At 42.4% G+C, this 23,060-nt stretch overlaps 1 protein-coding gene across 5 annotated transcripts in view; it reads right to left on the bottom strand.

Annotated features, from left to right (window-relative positions):
- Positions 1 to 23,060, bottom strand: part of SBNO1 (strawberry notch homolog 1) — a 53,094-nt gene continuing 30,034 nt past the window's right edge. For all 5 annotated transcript variants that reach the window (XM_070399929.1, XM_070399930.1, XM_070399928.1 and 2 more), the window contains 16 exons: positions 21,904 to 22,101; positions 21,374 to 21,541; positions 21,099 to 21,274; positions 20,512 to 20,643; positions 19,277 to 19,412; positions 18,516 to 18,628; positions 18,365 to 18,436; positions 17,820 to 17,919; positions 15,105 to 15,179; positions 13,710 to 13,856; positions 13,321 to 13,415; positions 13,132 to 13,224; positions 10,417 to 10,554; positions 8,785 to 8,861; positions 7,299 to 7,492; positions 1 to 6,176 (listed from right to left, as the gene is read on the bottom strand). In XM_070399929.1, the coding sequence (XP_070256030.1) occupies positions 6,034 to 6,176; positions 7,299 to 7,492; positions 8,785 to 8,861; positions 10,417 to 10,554; positions 13,132 to 13,224; positions 13,321 to 13,415; positions 13,710 to 13,856; positions 15,105 to 15,179; positions 17,820 to 17,919; positions 18,365 to 18,436; positions 18,516 to 18,628; positions 19,277 to 19,412; positions 20,512 to 20,643; positions 21,099 to 21,274; positions 21,374 to 21,541; positions 21,904 to 22,101 (2,057 nt within the window). In that variant the 3' untranslated portion in view covers positions 1 to 6,033. The remainder of the gene's footprint in view (positions 6,177 to 7,298; positions 7,493 to 8,784; positions 8,862 to 10,416; positions 10,555 to 13,131; positions 13,225 to 13,320; positions 13,416 to 13,709; positions 13,857 to 15,104; positions 15,180 to 17,819; positions 17,920 to 18,364; positions 18,437 to 18,515; positions 18,629 to 19,276; positions 19,413 to 20,511; positions 20,644 to 21,098; positions 21,275 to 21,373; positions 21,542 to 21,903; positions 22,102 to 23,060) is intronic.

Consider the following 23,060-nt stretch of genomic DNA (forward strand, 5'->3'; position numbering starts at 1 on the left):
TATATTAGCTGGTTTAATTTATTTAGGAATCTTACAAGGAAAGAAAACCAAAGGAAACAAAACAAAACAAAACAAGAAAACCCACAACAACTAGACACAGAATTTGTTACGCTTCATGGTTGATCGTTTTTCCTGGCGAGGTCAGCCTCGCTCAATGCCGCCCGATACATTTTATTGCATGAGACCCAGTTTGGAGAGTTACACGTCAGAGCGGTGGGAACAGTCGTTTCCGGACACCGGGTGGGTCCTGGTTACCACGAAGGCCGGGCAAAGCAGTGCAGTATCAGAACAGTGCGGACCTTCACGTACAGACGGACATTCACACGGAGTAGCCGAATCAAAGGGGAGTCTTAAAAAAAGAGAAGGAAAGAAAAACAACGCCAAGAGTTTACATCCACCTTCATTTTCAAATTGTCTTTGGACTCCATCGTGTTGTCTCAAGACGCACCATGTCGGGTTAGCGAAGGAGGAAGATCTACACTTACGTATAAAAGTATCCTTTGCTCAGCGGAGGTAGAACCTGGTGGAAGTTTTATTGCAGAGATACCGTGGGCCTCTTCCCACCTCCCGGGGTTGATGGCAGATACAAGTGGTTATTGAAAAGTAACATCAGTAGTTTGCAGATTCAGTATAAACCATGGACAGGGTGATTTTTGTGTCTGATGATGAGACGTCAACGTGCTACGTAGAAAACAAGCTCTCTGCCCCCCAAGGTGGAGTCAGAAAGAGGGTCAAGCTTCTTTACCCTCTTCAGTGCCACAATGCTGCCGCAGCAAGAAAGGCCCAGGGCGGGGCTGGGGAAGCCGGGGTGACCTGCAGGCCTTGGCTTCCCCAGGCTGGCCCCTTGGTGGACTACACTAAGGGACAGCCTCAGCCTGCCTGCGCCCTGCCACGTCGCTGCCGAGGACATGGCTGCTGCTGCAAAGCTCGGTTCAACCACTCGGCCCCGGAGGACAGCTGGCGAGTGGCTGAAGGGCATTCATGCTGGAGCATAGCCCACAGGCCCTGCTCCAGGACACACTAAGTCTCCCAAATGCAGAGAACTTTGACATTTTCAACAGGTCTACCAAGTTCAACAGTAATGAATGAAACGTGTTCACGAATGAAAGGCCCATGAAATGCTCATAAAAACCCACTGCTTGCCTCCCGGGTGACGGACCCTGACACATGGGTTCACAAGTCACCCCGGCCTCCCTGCTGCCAACACTAACAACCTTTAAGGAAGCCTTGATCCAGCTCAGCCCCCAGGTGTGTGGCTCATTTAGCCAGGAGCAATTCACCAGCACAATGAGGGTGACAGGACTGCAGGAGACCCTACAGCCAGCCCTTCCTCAGTTAACTGCCTGGCTCCTGGAAGCCTCCACGGCAGTTTCGTTGCTCTCTGTGGGAGGAGGACACCGTTCCTTAATGTGCCCTGTCCAATGCCACCTGTCACCACATACATGGGCTGCACTGGGCTTGTCTCCCTGTCTGCTGCCAATCTCTTTATCAGGAGAGAGCAGACGCACGTTACCTGTGCTCACTGCAAGTACATCTCTGATGATCCCTGTCGGTTAGTAAACAGGCCCAGATTCTTGGAGAAACACGGGACATTTGCAGCAGCAGCAGGACACACCTCAGCGTGCAGGTCTGCAGGCTCTTCCCCCGCCCCCGCGGGAGGGCACAGGCCTGAAAAAGCGCAAGGCTGCAAATGGCTGGGTTTGCTGCGGAGCTATGTGTGATCCGAATGCACTGAAGAAGTTAGAGGAGCTTAAAGGAAGTCTCAGGAAGAATTTTTCTTTTAATGTGAAAAGATCAGGCTCACTATAGCTTCCAAAGAGCAACATAAATGAGCATAACTAGTCATATAATGACAGTATCAGAAATTGCACTCAAGTTCACCCCTCCCCCAATACAATGCATTGCACACAGTAAAAATTTGTAATAAAAATGCAAAACACAATCGCATATTGGAAAATATTAACACAAAACACACACTGGAATTCATAGCAAAGATGCAAAACTGAATTCTAAAATATGTGAATGAATTCAACTAAGAAGTTTTCATGCTTTTCTACATTAAAAAAAAATTTATACAATGCCCCGCATAGGAAGTCAAGAAAAGAATAAATAGGATTGAAGGTAAAAGGGGAAAACCAGTTGGTAAGGGTCTCAATTTACAAGAAATATTTACATTCAGAATTCGAAAGAGCTCAGCATTTCTATATACACACTTATGTACACATATATAAGTACAACATGAAATGAGAAGGTGGGTCTCGATTTCACCTCGAGGACTCGGGAAAGCATGACTAGCTAGCTTGAGTGGCAGGTGTCTAGATGTGCTTCCTCCACCTCCATGCCCTTCCAAGACACTGCTTTTGTATTAGACACTGGCAGCCAATGAGGAATTTCTGCAAATGGATTTTGCTCACAGCTGCGGCTAGGTAGGCATGGACTGTGAGCTGCAGACTTGGAGTAGCCAAGTGTGCACAGTGTGTGCGCACGGGTGTGGTGTTAGCGGGGAGACCCCTGACACAAGGAGCGGAGTCAACAAGTGCCCATCATCCCAGTGGCTACCACTGTTATCCTCGAGGCCTGAACTGACCAAACATGTGGTAACAGTCCCAGCCTAACAGCGACTCTCAGGCAGCACCGTTCTTAGAAACTATTGAATATCCCTCAGGTACATTTTAAAAACTAGAGTGTTCAGCTAGGGACCTTCCTCTTAAATCTCATATCAAGAAAAGGCCCCGACAGGAAAATACGTGGCCTCTGCTCCTACTTTTATCACCTGGGATGCATCCATCATTTCTGTTCTATCGCTTTTCCCCCTCTTGCTCAGCGGGAGGGAAAGGGCTCCCGTTACACAACTGTAAAAGCTGAGCGGGTACCCTCTCCTGTCAAGCCTGCCACAAGTTGTCTAATAGCATCACAGCGATTAGCGAATGAATGCCCAGGGGCTCCAGCCAGGAAACTGTCTCTAAAAGAGGCTGTTTCCCTGGAGTTTGGTAATCTAGACCTTTTGCTTTTACGGATGAGGCAAAATAAAACGAAAAGGTACATTGTTGCAACTCAAAAAGGTTTTTGAAGTGCTAAGTAATGGGACTGCAATAAATATATATACATACACGCACCACTACATTGCTTTGGGTGCAGGATCTTGCTAACTTATATACGGGTGTAAAGATACTGACGAGGGAATCTGCAATTTAGCAGCAAAAAGGGAAAACTGCTTAGGATATTTACTTTTTGATCAAGTTGTGTTTAAAGTACTTGGTTAATACCTTTAGGAATTCACACCATTGACACCTATCTGGATAACCCACCAGACCGAAGATAGACCTTGTAGTACGGAGGGGGCTAACTTAAGGGAACACGAATTCCCCCGAGGTCCTGTCTGAGCAGCTCTGGACACTGTAAACTCTGAATACACTCCCGTGGTTGAAAGGCCAATCTTTGTGCTCAGAGTCGTATTGCTAAAAGGGAGAAAAGGCATTGCGGAGGCCACGTGGACTCACAGAGATCCACGGGCTCTGGGTGCAGATGGGGCATTCAGATCCTGACATACACGGGCCTGCTTCAAACTCAATGTTCTGGCGGAGGAGGACTTGAAGGCAGGGTTTTCCCATAGTTGGCCAACCTGAACTTGCTGACTTGGCTAAGGGCACAGTGTAAAGGTCATATGCGTGCCTCCAGGAAGGGGGATGGGCAGCAGGCTCTGGCACGCCACCCCATGCAGGGGGTATGAACGGCACCTCAGGCCCTTTCCACTTACGCTGAATACTGCCTTTTTGAGGTCTACTCTATTTGAATTTTCAGAGGCCTTACTTCTGGACCTTGTTATAAAAAGCAAAACGAAGCTGTTCTACCGAGAACAGAACATCTGACTGCCCCTTTGCATCAGGTAGCTATTCCAAGAGCAAACATTACATCATGAACCATGAGGCCACTATTGCAGGCTAAAGAATCCTCATCCTGACGCTGCCTGGGAAGCACGGTGACCTGCTCGGTACCCATACACAGAACAGGGAACCTGGCCTACAGCCTGTGTCTCTCTTCCTCCCCGACCCAGCCGTTCGGTCGTACTGGAGGGGCCGGGTTGTTAGGCTTCCTGTTCCAGCTGTTTCACCTTAGCATGGGGGCTAGTTTAAAACAGACACCTGGGAAGGCTGCTGCAGGTGAAGCAATTCTGCTCCGGGCTGGGGTTGATCTAGTAGCCCTAACAGGGGATTGGCCAACATTCGTGTGGATCACTGCCTGAGATACTGGGACTAGACTGAAGATAAAAGTTGCATCCACTGGGCAAAATATGACGAAGAACAGAAATTACTCTCCATTTGTCTCTTAGGCATCAGGAATAAATGAATCCAAAGAAAGCAAACCTGTGGTAAAGGTGACACAACTGAATTGACAACCACTCAGGCGCGAAGAAACACAAGAGGACAAAAGCCCAGCTTGCCACCACCATCACTACCTCACCTGGCTCTGAGGCATCTGAAAGGTCACAAAGGAAAACAACTCAGCCGGACAGGCATTCACAGGTACTGGCATCTCACCCCTCAACACCTTCTCATTCTCAAACCCGAGACACACTGAGCAGCGCCCGAGTTCTGCAGAACCCCATCAGACTACCTCTGGAGGTGGTGGGGCCTAAACAAGAGTCCACTGCTGGTTAGAATAACAACTTTTTATTTGACATCTACAAGATGGTGGTATCTTGCAGCTTTTGACCAGGTTTATACAATCTCAGTTTTTCAATAGTGCAACCTGTGCAAGCAAAGAAAAAGGGAAAAAAAGGAACAAAAAGACTAATTGTCCCCTCACTTGTTTTTATAAAACATCTATTATAGGCGAAACAAAACTTACCCATATTATAGATAAGTGTCTATTCACATTTGTACATTACCATTTTTAACAGCTTGAGATAAACTCTACAATGTCTTACAAACACATTAAACAATATTCAAGTTACTAGGTAACAATAATAACAAGAAATAAACATACAGCAGAAGCCTCAAGTGTTTCCTCATTGTCTACTTTACAGCTCAAGTATGGTTTCCTTTTTTATGAGCGACCAACATACTAAGATAATAAAGTAAGAAAAGAGGATTTGCAAAATGGAAGCCAAGTTGTCCTTCTTTCTAAAACTATCTTAAGTTAAGGAAAATGGAATTTTGAGAAAAAGCAGGCTTGTAGCCGTTTTTGCAGCACTCATTAGGAATACTATTAATACATTAAAATTAACTTTTAAGAGTTTTATCACACACACAAAAAAATGTTTGTACTTATCACCTTAACAAGAAACCTGGGACAGGGAGAATGGGGGTGGGGAGAGGAGTCACGGGGTTAGAAGCAATACCCAGGTATAAACGTTATAAAAATGCAGTGACCAATGCTATACACCTACAAATGTTTCTCTCCGTCACATGACATCTGTTAATCTTGTTTACGCATGCTTTCAAAGACATGCACCGTCAGAACAGAAACTAGAAAAGAACCTGAATGTGTGATGTGCAACCTTTCGTTTCATGCTTTAATAGACCTAGTGTTTAATAAGTTGGAAAAAGAAACCAATATATATTTTCTCTATTTATAGACCCAAAACACATGCATCCGGGGAGAACTCCCACAGCAATGGCACGGATGACCTGCGTTAACCCTGAGCACTGTGGAACATTAAGTAAAGCCAGTTGGGAAGTTCCAAGCATTTTTAAACCAATTGTGGTTCGTAGCCTTTAACAAACTCACAAACAAACAAACAAACAAACAGACGGACACACGCACGCGCACACACCCCTCTGCTCCCCCAAAGTAGGAGCATATGGGAAGTACCATGGGCAAAGCAAAAGGAAAGACATATGTACCACCATCGGCACTGTTGATTTTCAGTTTTGCTATCTATTCCAGGTTTGTCCTTATTCCCCAAAAAAATTAACTAGAGAGAGCACAACTGAAAAAAATTATAATTCTTTGGAAACTGTCCCTGATTTTTATGCAAATGATATGCTTCAACAGCATTTCAGATACATCCATGTTGAAACCTGTCTGTTCTTATGCGTTGCTCAAGCTGGCAATGCTCTGGGGGTGGCGCTGCTGCCAGAGCTGTTTCTGTTGGACCGCAAGCTGTTGAGACTGGTCTGAAGTTGACAGGAGATTTACAAGAGGAGCCACACAATTTGCAGGGATGATCAGACCTGCCATTAGAAACAAGAATGTTTAAAGGTTGCATTGAGGAGCAACCACACAGTATTTTACACTGCACAGCAAATTCCAAATGAGGCATAATATTAAGTATAACAAACAAGACTACACACCAAACCTAAACAAATACCTATCAACCAAAATGGCTCTTTCAGAAGAAACCTGATTCCTCAGCAGTGTTACCCCCAAATACCTGGGCATATACACGTGTCTTCATGTCACACTGTCTTGGGTGGAAGAACAGACAGTGAAGTACAGAACCTTCCTATCTATTATCTTTCGCAGCTCCCCAAACACCGCCTTCTTTGGCAGGTACTAATGTAACAAAAAGACTACAGAGTTGTGGTCACAAACTCAACGCTGACTGAAGCAGGCAGATGCTTGCAGACTGGACAGCAGATGCCCTGGGTAAGGAAACTCTAGATTTCTCCCTGGTGGAAACAGGAGGGCTCAATATTCCAGAGAAGCTGCTGTGTGTTTTCAAAAGATGAAAATCCAGGCTTTTGGATTTTACACGTTGACAACTAATTCAAATAAATGAAAACTTGCAAACAATAATACTTTGTGAAAAAAATGTTCACGGATTGCCTTTGGCCACAGGCTACCAATCTGCAGAGGAGAGGAAGGTTCCTGCAAATAACACAGAGACCAAGCAGTGGGAAAGGGAAAGAACTGGGGGAATCCCCGGAGAGCCCGGGACAGAGCAAGTGGTGGCAACAGCTACCCAACCCTGCAGGACCCCGCCCACCCTCTAGGCAGTGGCTCTGAGTGCTATCACCTCAACCTGGATGATAGACGTGACAGGGTGGACTTCAGACAACCCTGGGGCAGGAGGCTGAGCGCAGGCTTCCTGCTGGGAGCCGGCACAGACGGCCATTGAGGAAGAGGAGGAAGGAGGGCAAGAGCAGCATAAAATAAAAGACCATCCCAGAACTTTAACCAGAATCAGCAATGTCCATTCAAAGGTGTAAGTTCTGTTCAACTCTTTAGGAAGATATAAAGCAAGTTCTACCCCACTACAGGAAGAGATGGTAAGATTCTAAGGCGTAAGAAGCAAAATAAGAAAAAAATGAGATCTTTTCCCCAGAGCTCAAACAAAACATAAAAAAACTCACCTACAATCCGCTGTCCATCCTCTGTTCTCAGCCGAACTATCTGCATTTTCACGTTTGTGCCACTGACAGATGCTAGAACACCCTCAACTTTTGTCCAGACGCTCAGTACTGAGCCACATAATACATAATAAGTGCGGCAACGAAGACCTATTTCACAAACTAATCCCAAGCTTGCTTTTTTACAATTGCCACGCCTAGGAGAGAAGGGGATGAGGGATATTTATCAACACACATTCAAACAAAACGCTTGCAAGGTCTACCCAAATTTCAAGTGGAAAATAATTTGCCTTTACTGGCAGTTCCTTAGAGTATAGTCCTTTCAACATACTGAATTGTCTTTCCAATGTGAGCTACCACTACTGATTTTTAAAATTAGTTATTTCTGGGACCTAACTCCCTATACAATGGCTGATTTACTGGGTTTATATCCACTTAAGCATTTGTCATTTTCTAGCCATTAGTTTACTTTGGATATTACTATATTAATGCAAGGTTATAAAATAATCCTGCCAGTTATTTCTATAGTACTTTGGGTAAGTGCAAAAGGTCTCAGCAAACAAAATAAAAGCATATAAATTTATTTTAAAAGCTATGAGAAAAAGACATACCAAAATTACTTTCACAATTCATCAATAAAAATATCTTTCCAGTATTAATTCAAGATGAATATACAGTAGTAGGGCACTTTTCTTGCTAAAACTCAAAGCAAATGTTTTAGGATTTTTGTAGGCTAATCTTTAATATATTTTATCTTAAAGAGTTTTCCTAAGTTAATTTCTAACACCACTAATTTACTCTCAAAAGAAAAACACCGTTGCCCGGTTGGTGTGGCTCAGTGGTTGAGCATCGACCTATGAACCAGGAAGTCACAGTTCAATTCCCGGTCAGGGCACATGCCCAAGTTGCAGGCTTGATCCCCTGTAGGGGGCATGCAGGAGGCAGCCAATGATTCTCATCACTGATGTTTCGCTCTCTCCCTTCCTCTATGAAATCAATAAAAATATATTTATTTTAAAAAATAACACTGCCCTGGCCAGTTTGGCTCAGTGGATAGAGTGTCGGCCTAAGGTCTTAAGGGTCCCAGGTTCGGTTCCGGCCAAGGGCATGTACCTTGGTTGCAGGCACATACCCAGTAGGGAGTGTGCAGGAGGCAGCTGATCGATGTTTCTCTCTCATCGATGTTTCTAACTCTCTATCTCTCTCCCTTCCTCTCTGTAGAAAATCAATAAAATATATTAAAAAAAAAAAAAGAATTAACCAGGGGATGGTCAATCACGGAAAAAGGAGACATATGTAATACTTTAAACAATTAAAAAAAGAAAAAAAAGAATCAACCATACACATCCTACAAGCATTGCTGACTGAGAGAGCCACATCAAACAGCAAATAATGTGCTCATATATTTATAGAGAGCACTAAAATAAAGGCATGTTTAATTAAATCTTGATGACGCTAAAAAATGTCGTGAGAAACATAAAATACTGACCAATAAGCATGAGTACAAGTGTCTGCAGATGAATTATACTGATCTAACCAGTGAACCAGGGCATCATCCGAGACGACCTGTTGAAAGACAAAATCTCTGTTGGAAAGAATTGCTTTACACAAAATGGTTGCCTAATCTGATCTGTAAAGCTAACTTATACAGAATACCTGGCCCTTGCTACAGGCTGCATCTAAGGGACATATATCAACTTCTGCCATGAGGACCTTCCTATGTAACACAGTTTTCAAATAGCTCAGTTATCACTACGGTGTTGGGTGAATTTCCCGCCAAAATATAAGATGGCGCGGGCAATTATTTAGGTTTCCCGCGCAAAATCAGGGATTTTTATGATACCTATTACCCCAATGGGTATGAAACGGTTCGCATACGCAGGTAGGTATCTTTGTGAACGGCAAACAAACAAATATTTGGTAATACGCAGTTACAATCGGCCCGAGTTTACACGTTTCCCGCACTCCACCGCAAATCTATATGAACCGAGTTAAGACGGCTCCCGCGGAGTACGCGCAATTCACGCGAGCCGACTTAACTCGTTTCCCGCACTCCAAGTGTTAAAATTATAACTAGGGGCCCGGTGCACAAAGTTCGTGCAAGGGGCTTGGCCCTCGCAGCCCCGGCTTCATCCGGAAGGTCGTTCAGCTGTCCAATCTAATTAGCATATTATGCTTTTATTATTATAGATTGTTTCCAAGTGACAATGGCCAAGAGAATAAAAGTTTAAGGTAACACTAATAATCCTATTCTATATAATAAAAGGCTAATATGCAAATAGATCAAACAGAGGAACAACTGGATGGAACAACCAGTCACTATGATATGCGCTGGCCACCAGAGGGCATGCACAGAACATGGCGGGCATCAGCCATGGTGTGATGGTGGAGCAGGTGCGCCAGTCCAAGGTGGGCACCGGTCACTGTCATCAGGGTGAGCCTCTGGTGGTTACTGAAAATTCTTTGCTCCCATGTGCCATGGTCCCACCCAGTGCTCGCACCTGCTGCTGGCACCAGCCCTGCTCGCACCCATTGCCAGTGCCCAGTGCCGGTCCCGATCACCCCTGAGGGCTTCTCCACCTCCCCCTGCTCCTGAGGGGTGATCACGACAGCAGCCGCCACTCGCACCCACTAATGGCGCTAGCCCCAATCGCTCTGTGCTGTCAGCGGGTGCAAGCGGGGCCAGTGGCATCTGTGTGTGGGAGCGGCTATGGCGGGAGGGGCACAGAGGATGGGCCGAGACCCGCCCCTGTGCCTACCTCAGCCTCGCGGCCCACAGTTCAAGTTGCACAAATTTGTGCACTGGGTCCCTAGTAATAGTAATGTTAGGAAAAACATAGTCATTCACTGTTTTTCTAGAAATCATTGCAAAATATAAACAGCAGCTCCTAATGAAGCCAGAGTTGGTGGGAAGGAATTTCAGTCTTGCACATCTTCCCTTTATTTAAAAACTTCTAGTTTCACGGAAAGCTTTTTTTCTAACAACACAAGCTATTTTAAATAATCACCTTACCGGTTTCTTAATAGCAGGTAACATTAAAAACTGGGTATAACCATACTTTCAATCTTATTACAAAACAAATTATTTATAAATAGCATAGTGTACAAATGAAAAAAATACCTTCTTATATTTCTTCTTTAGATCAGCATAAATTTCTAATTTGAGCTGTTTCCCAGTATTTGGTCTATAGACTAAGAAAAGCTTCTTTTTTGGGTTTACTTCTTTAACTAAGATGGCAGTCTTCTTGTTGTTCCTTATCTATTAAAAAAGTGGGAAAACACAAAGATTGGTGACTGCTCACTCTAAGACACACTGGTGTTTGGTGCCATCACAACAGCAAGTGGAATCCCTTGACCACAGCAAAGCAAACACAGAAGCATGAACACAAAATGGAGAAGGAGGACACGCTGCGGACAGTTTTACACGGTCTCTCCAAAAAGAGGGCTCTGGGACCCGAATTCTGAGGAGGCTGAAGACTTTCTTTAGAAAATGGGTTTGAATAAGTGTTAAAAGCATAAATGTCCAGTGGAGACACTTAGCAAGTTCTAGTCCATGTACCTGACTCAGAGCCCAAACAGCCTAGAGACAAGTGAGGGAGGAGTCAAGGGAGTGGGCACGAAGGGTCTTCACAGGAAGATTCTGTTACCTCTGCTGTATGGCTAAAATTTTTCATAATCGAATGCTGTAAAAAATGTCACTCTCCTTCAAGTTACAATAAAATATAACCTCAAAGATAATGATTTTGATCACCCACAGGCCTCTGAGTTCATCTCATCCTTAGGTGCCACCTACCCCTAAGGCTGCCCCAGGGGGAAAGATATCAGCTGTGATGGGAGATCCAATGCTGAATAAGAACCACATAACTATGTATACAGAAGTGGAAGAAAAGAATGCATCTGACAAACGATGGAACTTACATAAATTTTTTTAAGTCAGACTTAGGAGAGAAATCCTAGGAAGAAGAAGTTACCAGCAGTCGCCAACCTTTCGGACCTCACAGACCACCAGTGGTCCGCAGACCACCGGTTGGCGACCGCTGCTTTCAAGAGTGATTAACGATGACTAAGCAATAATCTCTGAAGGAAAACTGAAAGAAAAAGAACAGTTTCAAAGGGAAGACATTTCCCCAGCTGCTCTACAACATGAATGTCTTGCTGAGCAGCTACGTTTTTATATTAAGGTCATTCTTACACTGATAAAAAGACAACATTTTGCTTTTCATGGATATTAAAGATCCTTTGTCTTTTACTGGCTCAAATGATTTGAAACACTGTTTATATAATTCTGCAAAGTTAATAAAACAATGGTTAAAGTGAAAATTACATTTTCAATCTTTTTACCAGTTAAGGTAAAACACTTGATAAACTTATGAAAGTACAATGTTTCAAGCAAATAACAGTGTGATCTGACTTGGTAGAGTCAAATAAGTCCACTGTGTTATAGCCCAGTGTTTTAAATTCTGGCAATAATTTAAAATGAAAAACAATAAATACCCTTTGTGGACCAAGCAAAATCCATCTAAGGGAGAAATATGTATAAAATCTGGTGAACTGTATCGATATCCTGGTTGTGATATTATACTATAGTTTTGAAAACTGTTCCCATTAGGGAAACTGGTGTACAAGAAATTTCTCTGTATTCTTTCTTATAACCTCATGTGAATTTATAATGATCTAAGTAAGGTTTTCAAATAAGCAAGCAAAGAAACAAGGAACCAGATCCAATTTGAGAGGTTTTGCTCTTGGATCAGGGACCAGTAAACCAGGCCTGTGGACCAAGTCTGGCCTGCAGCTCCCAAGTTTAACAGTAGCAGGAGGGGAGGAAGGGAGGAGGAAAAGCACAAAGCAGAGACCATATATGGCCTACAAAACCTGCAATATTTACTACCTGCCCCTTTACAAAAGGCAAGCAGGACTCCTGCTTTAAACAGCGTCTGTGTCTGGGCATCACAGACACTCCACTGCACACAGTTACATCTTGAACCAGGCTGTCACTGACAGTCAGTCACTCCATAAACATCTATATATTTGAAAGGCTAAGCAACCAACCAATAAGTATGACACACTGACCACCAGGGGGCAGACACTCAACACAGGAGCTGCCAAGGAACCCCACCCATGCATGAATTCGTGCACTGGGCCTCTAGTATTTTATTTTATTTATTTATTTTGGGGGGAGGGGGGAACTCTAGTGTTTTAATAAAGCTGTTGGGGGAAAAAAAAGGAAAGAAAGATAGAGAATTCAAGAGAAGGTAAGTATTAGAAACAGGCAAAATCTGCCCTGGCCTAGGGTAGCGCAGTTGGTTAGTGTCATTGGGAGTTCGATCCCTACTCAGGGCATATACAAGAATCAACCAATGAATGCATAAACAAGTGGAACAGCAAGTCGATGTCTCTCTCACTCTCAAAATCAATAAAATAAAATAAATTTTAAAATTTATTAATTTGTTAATAACATCTTTTCAATATAGTAAATAAAGTTGTACACGAATGGAAAACCCCACAATTACAGTGATAAATTATCAAACCACAGAAAGCTAAATATAATTGGAAAATATGCTCAAAGCCAAGATGAGAATCACAATGCTGGCAATGAAAACACATATCTGGATAGTTCGCATCTAAAGGAAACGAGTCTTGCCCTGCCAGCGTGGCTCAGTGTTTGAGCATCAATCCATGAACCAGGAAGTTTGATTCTTGGTTGGGGCACATGCCCAGTTTGTGGGCTTGATCCCCAGTGTGGGGTGTGCAGGAGGCAATCAATGATTCTCATCACTGATGTTTCAATCTCTCTCACCTTTCCTTTCTGAAATCAAAATAAACAAACAAGTCTTACCTGCAGTGACAAGTAAAAGCCATCATCTGGTCCTGTCAGCTCAGCCCAAATCTTGGTAGCTTCCTCCCAAGACATCCCTCTCTCTACACTAATCTATAAGAGAAACAATAACAGTTAAATTCAATTCACTTCTGTGAGTGCCTATCACAGAAGGACAGCACACAAGTGTCACATGACTGCTAGACTTACTGTGTATAACTCTACATGACCAGAGGTTGAATATCCCGGAGTCAGAAACTTCTTAACATCACTTTTCCTCACTTTCTCATCTCCAGAACCAAGATCTTAAATAAGAAAAAAAGCAGTATATAAATGTAAAAAGAACATTTTATCAGGAATACACGTTTAAAAATTTTCCCACTGCTCTGGCTGGTATGGCTTAGTTGGTTGGGCACGGTCCTATGCACCAAAAGGTTGCCGATTTGGTTCCCAGTCAGGACACACACATGCTTGGGTTTGGGCTCGATCCCCAGTAGGTGATGTGCAGAAGGCAGCCAACGATGTTCCTCTCTCCCTCTCCTTCTCCTTCCCCCTTACCCTCTCGAAATATCAATTTTTTAAAAAAATTCCCCACTTACCTAAGATTCCCATATCATATCTTCCATTTTTTTTGGCATTTTGAACAACTGCAGTGAGTGTGTCTGCAAAATACTGAAATAACGCATTCTGTTGGTGCACCTCCATGCCCAAAATTCTATTCAGGAATTTTCCGATGTTGTTATAATCTGCAATGACAAGATTATAGGAAACAATTTAAATTTTGTTCATCTAAGCTTAGTTCAAAGTCTCGCTTTCTCCTCTGGAGTTTTCGTCACACCTCCTGCACTGTTCCCAAAACAGCTATAATCAGACAATTTCTACCTCGAGCAACTAGCATGACCATAGTCCATGCTCAAAGGATGTTTGCCAAACTGAATTTTTGCATCTTCAACTTCACTTGTTAAAAGTATGAACACAATGCCCTGACCGGTTTGGCTCAGTGGATAGAGCATTGGCCTGCGGACTGAAGGGTCCCAGGTTCAATTCTGGTCAAGGGCATGTACCTTGGTTGTAGGCACATCCCCAGTGGGGAGTATGCAGGAGGCAGCTGATCGATGTTTCTCTCTCATCAATGTTTCTAACTCTCTATCCCTCTCCCTTCCTCTCTGTAAAAAATCAATAAACTATATTAAAAAAAATAGTATGAACACAGTTTAGCACAAAAATGTTCATTTAGCACAAGAATGTTCATTCTCCAACATCAAGTCTTAGCTAGCCAAGTGTTAAGTACTAGAAGTCAGTGAAGCTCAACTTTGGCTGCACAACTAGGATGTCTCAGAGTTTTGGCCCAGGTGGCATGGCTCAGTGGTTGAGTATCGACCTATGGACCAGGAGAGGTCACAGTTCAATTCCCAGTCAGGGCACATGCCCAGGTTGCAGGCTTAATCCCTAGTGTGGGGCATGGGGCATGCAGCTGATCAATGATTATCTCTCATCACTGATGTTCGTTCGTTCGTTCATTCGTTCGTTCCTTCCTTCCTTCCTTTCTCTCTCTCTCTCTCTCTCTATCTCTCTCTCTCTCTCTCTCTTTCCCTCCCTCCCTCTCTCCCTTCCTTCTTTCTCCTCCCTCCCTCCCTCCCTCTCTGAAGTCAATAAAACACACATTTTTGTAAAAAAGAATGTCTCAGAGCTTTGGAAGGTAACCATGCCTGAGCTCTAGCCCTGACTTCAGTATTTTTTAAGAGCTTGGCAGCTGATCATACGTGCAACCTGGGATGAGAACTGCTGCTACTGAGACAGAACAGAGGTTGAACCTCTTTTGAATAACCAGAGGAGAAAGAAACCACCCAGAGTGCTTTGTGAGCACTCAGTAACGAGGGATTGAAAGTTACGAATTTGAACCTTCCCCTTCAAGTTGATAAACGGATAAATAACAAAATGGGCTTTACTAAAACAGCAACAGCTATGTGTATATACAAAACTAATAGCAGTACCTTTATCTAGAGTTAGAATTCCTGAGCGGTCTTCTACATTTATCAGGCCAACCCCTATCAGTCCTTGCCGAACATCTGTAAGAAAATAAATTAATAATAATAAACCTCAAAACCCAAATGAACTGTCACCTAATCAAAGTAGATCAAGTTCTAGCACTAAGACACAGCCTATGTTTCTTCCACAGTTCCTATTAGCCAAATTAAATGGAATTGACAGGCCCCAAAGGTTTTTAGAAACTCAGAACTTCTACAATACTCAAGCCTCACACTCTAGTTTAATATTTCATTAAAATATCTTATGGCCTTGGCCAGGTTGGTTAGAGCATCATACTGATACACCAAGGATGCTGATTCAATCCCTGGTCAGGGCACATATATACAAGAGTCAACCAATGAATGCATAAATAAGCGGAACAAATCGATGTTTCTCTCTAAAATAAATTTTTTAAAATTCTTATCTTTCCAACAGTAATCTTTGACAGTGGAGATCTTTGACTACCAGCTGTCACCCATAGAATTTGCAACAAAACAACATCTATAATAGTAAGCATGTTCTGAATTTTGTTACTAAGAGAGCAGTTTATGGAGCTTTAAAAAATACTGGTGTCTTACAGAATAAGGAAGTGAGGGAAAAAGGTCAACAGGAAGCATGATGACATGGTTTACACACTTTCATTTGCATGCTCAAAATTGTCTAGATTCTGCGGATGACAACTGTATAGACAAAGATCTCTACTGCAAAAAACGCCTCCTTTGGGAACCCCTCCAATCCCCATAAATTACCTGTATAGGGTGGGGCAAAAGTAGGTTTACAAAAGTAGGTTTCATATGGAAAATCATATTAAACAATACAAAAATTAAGTACTCACAACTATAAACCTACTTTTGCCGCACCCTGCACACAAGGATATAATTAAATAACTCTAGTTTAATATTTCATTAAAATATCTTATGGCCTTGGCCAGGTTGGTTAGAGCATGCTAACTCTATATTTATAATATATTTTCCAGCACTGTCTGTAATGGAAAAAACAGGAAAGCCCACTGAATTCCAGTAATGGAATAACTGGAGAAACTTACATAAGCTAGCTGCAGAACACTATGCAGTTACAAAAAAAAAAGTATTAGGGCTATAGCTACTGGCTTGTAAGAGATGTCAGTAAGGTATTAAGTGAAAAATACTTTGTAAAAACAGTGTTAATTGCATTTAAAAGATAAGATGTGTTTAGGGAAAATATGCTGGAAGGCTGTCACTGTTCAGACTGTCAACATCTGTAACCTTGGTAGGTGGAAATGAAGGTGGCAGGTAAGGACAAGACTGACTCTTCACCATACACTTTAGGTTTCTTTCATTACTTACGATGATTAAGTAACATGTAATCTTAAAGAGAAGGGGAGAGGGAGAGAGACAACAACAAGGCCAAGGCTTTAACTGTTAAATGCCGTTGGTGATCATAAAGACCCTGCCTAACATGTCAACATGGACTGCTACCAACACCAAACACTGGCTCAACTGGAAAGGCCCTTCTAGTGAAAAATGCTAACTCTACAATGATACGTGAAATATCTTATACCTACTTCTTACATCTATTTTCCAAAATATGTTCACAGTTTCCTGAGTTACTAAAACCAACTGAACTACTTACATTTGTGGGGTAGAGTCTATACTACAGATCTGCGGGATTGGTCTAAGAACTTCCTTAACACTACCTAGAATTTTCTTTTAATAGTAGAGGCCTGGTGCACAACATTTGTGCACTTGGGGCAGGGTGTGTGTGTGTGTGTGTGTGTGTGTGTGTGTCCCTCAGCCCGGCCTGCACCCTCTCACAGCCTGGGACCCCTTGCTCCTTACGGGAGAGGCCACTGCGCTCGCCAGCTGTGAGCCCGGCTTCTGACTGAGCAGATCTCCCCCTATGGGAGCGCACTGACCACCAGGGGGCAGCTTCTGCATTAAGCATCTGCCCCCTGGTGGTCAGTGTATGTCATGGTGACCGGTCGTTCCGCTGTTCGGTAGATTTGCATATTAGCCTTTTATTATATAGGATGGAAATTTCCAAACACATACAAATGTAAAGAAAATGCTGTGAACCACACACATTCTCATTACCCCATTTTAACAACTGTTAGCACATGGCCAATTTTATCTATGCCCCCCACCAATCTCCACAGATTATTAACCAAGGTACTTTAACTTTCAAATTTAATTTTAAAAGCTATTGGACATAGTAATTTTAAATGAACCTAACAAACCACTTTCCTCCATGAATCTAGTAGTAACACGCTGTACACCATCAAGAGCAAAAGCATCTTCATTTGAATGAAATTTAATAAATCAACTGCTTATTACAATTGATCAACTTAGGTGTCTAATAACTTTCAATTTCTAAGTTTTATAAAAAGTAAAAACACTGCACATTAGAACAGGTTTGAGTACCTCCTTATCAATACTCATTTTCCTTTGTTATGATTATTCTTAAAAGTTACCTTTAGCCCTAACCGGTTTGGCTCAATGGATTGAGCGTCGGCCTGCGGACTCAAGGGTCCCAGGTTCGATTCCAGTCAAGGGCATGTACCTTGGTTGCGGGCACATACCCAGTAGGGAGTGTGCAGGAGGCAGCTGATCGGTGTTTCTCTCTCATCGATGTTTCTAACTCTCTATCCCTCTCCCTTCCTCTCTGTAAAAAAATCAATAAAATATATATTTTTTTAAAGTTACCTTTAAAGAATTCTCCAGGGTAATCTGGAGGCGGTGATACCATAGGAGAATCTAGGTTTACAATGGACTTCATGACAATTTCTAATGCATTTCTTCCATACTGCAATAAAACAAAAAACAAACCAGTTTTAACATTTGGGTACTCTTCAATCACATGACCAAGTCAATACTATAAAAATTATAATTGTATCACAGAATCAAAAACAGCAGGAACAAATTATTTTTGTACATATTCTGTACTGCCTAATGCCTACTTCACACCTCTGCACATAGCAGACAGTCAATCAAGAACTTCTGGGAACTCACACCTCATTCATTCACAAACGTGTTATATTCCTACTTCCAATAGGAATAAAAAGATAACTATATTGCAGAGCTGGTCACTGAAGATCTCACCGACGTGTGAAATCTTGTCTTTCTGTCTATGGGAAACCATGATTTTACAGCAAAACCCGGAGAGGTGGCATTGGTAGGTTTTCAACAGCCCCCACTTCCACGAACCAGCACACTACTGCAAGTATCAGAGATGGAAATCTGAAATGTACCTTATTGTCAAAGTTGAACCTGCTCAAATCTCTGGATTCTGTTGCTCTTCTGTCACCATGTGTAAGTGCCCCCTATCAAAGCATAAAATTTCCAATCAGACAGGTAACATACACCAGCCTTTACACACATCTATACAACTCCAAAACTTACCAAACTCTCAAGTCTTTTAGCAACAATAGATGCAAATCTTTGTTCTCCCGCCAATTCAGAAATTAGAAAGACATATTCAGGAGCTGTAACTTGGTTTGATCTATGAGTTCGTCCTGTAACATTAAAAAAAAAAAATCAGAGTGTGTTCACTAGAAACAGATAATTCTGAGATCTATTCCTAACATTTAACACTAAGGTGGGATCCAGAAACCATGAAACAAGAGGAAAAACATAAAACTGTTAAATGCTAAATATATTACTATTGCTACCCCAATCTGGTTAACCACAATGTTGCTGATGAACAGCTGCTATGGATTATGCCCAAATTCTTGTTTATAATCACCGGGTCCCAGGGACGTGAAGATGGAAGGAGGGGAGGAGCGATGTGCCCCGAGAGAAGGCTGTAGGGTCGAAAAGGACGTGAGCAGCAGCTGCTCTGACAGGCCCTGATCAACCCAAGGGTCTGTAATGAAGACACTCCTGACAAGCCCTGTTCTGGGACAGAATGCCACAAACCCCATCAAGTCCCACTGCAGATTTTTACATCTTTTAAAACAGGCATGAAAGAAAAAATATTAAATAAGTAAAACAGGTATGAATTCATGATGCACTCCCTATTTTAAGGTACATGCTACACACAACACCTCCAAAATCTACATGTATGTGGAGTTTAAGATGTCTAACAATAAATACAGACTGACATGTACACATTTCCCCAGTGGATCTGCCGTCTGCTGAGTGAAATGCATGCAGGACCTTACCAAACTGCTGAATGGCTCTGTCTGCACTCCAGGGCAACTCCAAAGTCATGTGCACTCGCCGTCGTTGATTCTTGGCTCTCCGATCTGCTTGTAATGAAATACCTGAGCTGGCAGCTTCCGAGATGATAGCAATATTCTGTATCAAATGTAAGAGAAAAAAAGGTAATCTTTGCACAAAGACCAGCAGTGAAGTATAAATAAAGTCCTTAGGTAGATTACTGGGGATCCATCAATACCCACTCTCCTCTTCCTAAATTAGAGAACCCCCAATCTTAGCTGGGTTCATGGAGGCCCAGAATGATTACATTTCCCAGTCTCTCTTGAAGCTAAGTGTGGTACGTAGTAGTAATGTGAACAAGGTCCAGAAAATATCCTTAAAGTTGAGAACATGCCAGTGTGTGGCTCAGTGGTTGATCAACGACCTATGAACCAGGAGGTCATAGTTCAATTCCCGGTCAGGGCACATGCCCAGGTTGTGGGCTTGAGCCCCAATAGGGGGCATATAGGAGGCAGCCCTTCGATGATTCCTTATCATTGATGTTTCTATTTCTCTCCCTCTCCCTTCCTCTCTGAAATCAATTTAAAAATATTTTAAAAATATATATAAAACATGTGAACGTTCATTGATTGTGTGCAATTACTAAAAAATATAGGAAAACAACATTAAACAGGGACAATTCATATTAAAAGAAAAAAACCTTCTAAAGATTAATCTAAATGTCTGACTATATAGACAGTATTCTTTTTTGTTGTTGTTGTTGTAAAAAGATTATTTTTATTTATTTATTTTTTAAATAATTTTTATTTCTTAAATTATTACAAAGAGTATTACATATGTCTCCTTTTTTCCCCCCCTTGACATTCCCCCGGCCCCTACCCCCCCCCCCCCCCCCCCCCCGCCCCGTGTCTTGTGTCCATTGGTTAATCTTATATGCATGCATATAAGTCCTTCGGTTGATCTCTTAATCCCCCCCCCAAACCCTCCCAAGACTTCCCACTGTAGTTTGACAGTCTGTTCAATGTTGCTCTGCCTCTGTATCTACTCCTGTTCATCAGTCTATACTGGTCCTCTTTGTCTGTCCCAACCTCACTGGAGTAGTCTCAACCTCACCAGGGCCGTCTGAGCCCCACCAGGGCCGTTACAGCCTCACCAGGGTCGTATGGACAGTATTCTTATCACTGAAAAGCATCCCCCAAAAGAAAGGAAAAGAAGAAAGCATCCCAGAAAAACATACCTTATCTCCATCCATAAACCTTTGTTTTTCTGTGATATTTAATATTTCCACAGGGACATCAAGTTCAGATCTTGACTCATAAGAAATGCTTCCATCATCATTGCTTACTACCCTCCCCTTGCGGCCCGTCATCTGCAAAGCCAAACAAACCGTGCCACTTACAAACTGCCACTTACAATTAAGGTGCCTGATTCAGACCCAGGACTCCTTCACTGGAGAAACCTGGTGCGAGGCAAAGGGATGATGAGCCAACATGTATTGCACGGCCTGTGCTGCACCAGGCGCTGTGGGAGAAACATTGCAACAGAGCCCCTGGTTTTGAAAAGTTCAGATTCCAGTGGAGATAACAGGCATGTGGCAATGATCAGAGGCTGCCTTCAGCGCAGGGACAGAGTTGAGTATCTCAGGGCAGACACGCAGACACTATGAGCTTGGGATGAGGACAGAGTAAGAACAAGGGCCCTAAGATCTGAGAGGAAACTAGACAGATCATGTGATGATACCCAAAATACCACTCATTCTACAGGGTTTTAAAGGCGGCAAAAAATTACCAAGGAGAGACACAGCCCTGCTCAAATCCTATATACCTCAGCAACATTCTCAGGGCCGCCAAGTTCATCAATCAGCTCATCCAGGGTATTAGGAGGGAGGTCTTCAGCTAATTTTTCTAGTTTATCAAGTAGGTCTTTCTTCATTTGCTGGGCCCTTTCCACGGCATCCTGACTTGTTATAAGGCTGCTGTTGCTGTTGGTGTTGCTGTTAGCTAGATAAAGTACATTTGTTAAAAATCAGTATAGAGTTTAAATATTTGTTTTGTTTAAATTAAAAGTACATTTCACAAAGCAAGCTTTCACATGGATACCTGGTACACTGTTAGGAACAGGTGAAATAACTGGTGTGGATGAAAAACTAGGTCGTTTTGATCCAAGACCTGATGCTAATAAGGCACTTTGAATAGAATCTGGATCTATACTTTTCTTTCTTTTTTTATCTTTGTTTTTCTTGTGGTCTTTTCTGATTAACCAAGGATCTGAAAGAAAAGATAGGTGTCAAATCATTTGTTAAAACAAGTGGGAATCTTCAAAGGACAGAACCATTGAGCTTTTTTGTACTATTAACTGATAACTTGTAAACGGTTGCCAACTACAGTGTCCAGTACATCCACACCCAAGTCCATGGTTTGAGGTTAAAATAACTGCACAAAACTGAGATCATCTCACAAAGTAAGCTAACCCTCCAGAAGACAGTCTAGGAGCTCTCCACCAAGCAAAGACTAGAATCTGTGTCTTGTGTTTACTTCACAGAGGATAAAAGGTGTTACTACAATATCCCACGTCAAATAACCAAAAATAACGACCCCTCAGCTTCCATTTAACACACTGACGAACTCACCATCCTCATCGTCCTCACTGGACTCATCTCTGAATGGGTTGAAGTCGTCATCATCTCCAGAACTCAGGTTCTTGGAGCTCGCATAGTCACTCTCCTCGTTATCAGAGGCATCGGATTCGCTCCCACTGTCGTCAGAGCTGCTCCCGGTGAGGCCACCCACTTTCCGTGCTTTTTTGGCTTCTCGAGTTATTTCTTCACCTACCCTCAAACCGTGGAAAAGACAGTCAGCCAAACACACTGTTCTCAAAATCCAGAAAATCACATTTAGTTCATGAGTTAATTCGAATGAGACCGGTAGAAGGGGAGCATTTACGTAAATATGTAAGAACAAATAAAATTTACAAAAAAGCGCTAACCTTTTGGACTAACACAGAAATTAGGTTATGTTCAATTATGTATCTAATTTATTCTTAAGAAAAAATTAGATACATAATTAAAAACTCAAGACTGCCTTCAAGGGTAAAAGTTTCAAATAAAATCAGAACAGAGATAAAACAGAACCTCTGGCGCTGTCACAATTTGTTTATCAGGTTGAGAGAAGATGCCTAAATAATCATAGTTTTACAGAATACTTAAAAAAAAATATTAAAGCCCTAGCCGGTTTGGCTCAATGGATAGAGTGTTGGCCTGCGGACTGAAGAATCACAGGTTCAATTCCAGTCAAGGGCACATGCCTGGGTTGCGCGTTCGATCCCTTGTAGGGGGGTGTGTGGGAGGCAGCCGATCGCTGATTTTCTCTTATGATTGATGTTTCTCTCTCTCCCTCCCTCACTCTTCTTTTCTGAAATCAATAAAGATATATATATATAAAAAAAAAGACTTGCTGGAATACAGCTGACCATTGACAGCATGGGTTTGAACTGCATAAGTCCACTTATGTGCTGATTTTTTTCAATAAGTACAAAAGTGTCATTTTTACAATCTTATGATTTTAATAACATTTGCTTTTCTCTGTCTTAGTTTAGTAGAAGGATACAGTATATAATGCACAGAATATAACACAAAAAATATGTTAACTGACAATCTATGTTATCGGTAAGGCTTACAGTCAACAACAGGCTGTTAGTAGTTAAGTTTTGGGGGAGTCAAAAGTTGCACTCCCCCAAAACTTGGGGGTTGCTGCTAACTCCCGTGTTGTTCAAGGTTCAACTGTAAAC

The sequence above is a fragment of the Myotis yumanensis genome, unplaced genomic scaffold (assembly GCF_028538775.1).
Source record: "Myotis yumanensis isolate MYYU_CA2020_CCGP unplaced genomic scaffold, mMyoYum1.0.hap1 SCAF_19, whole genome shotgun sequence".
Taxonomy (NCBI): domain Eukaryota; kingdom Metazoa; phylum Chordata; class Mammalia; order Chiroptera; family Vespertilionidae; genus Myotis; species Myotis yumanensis.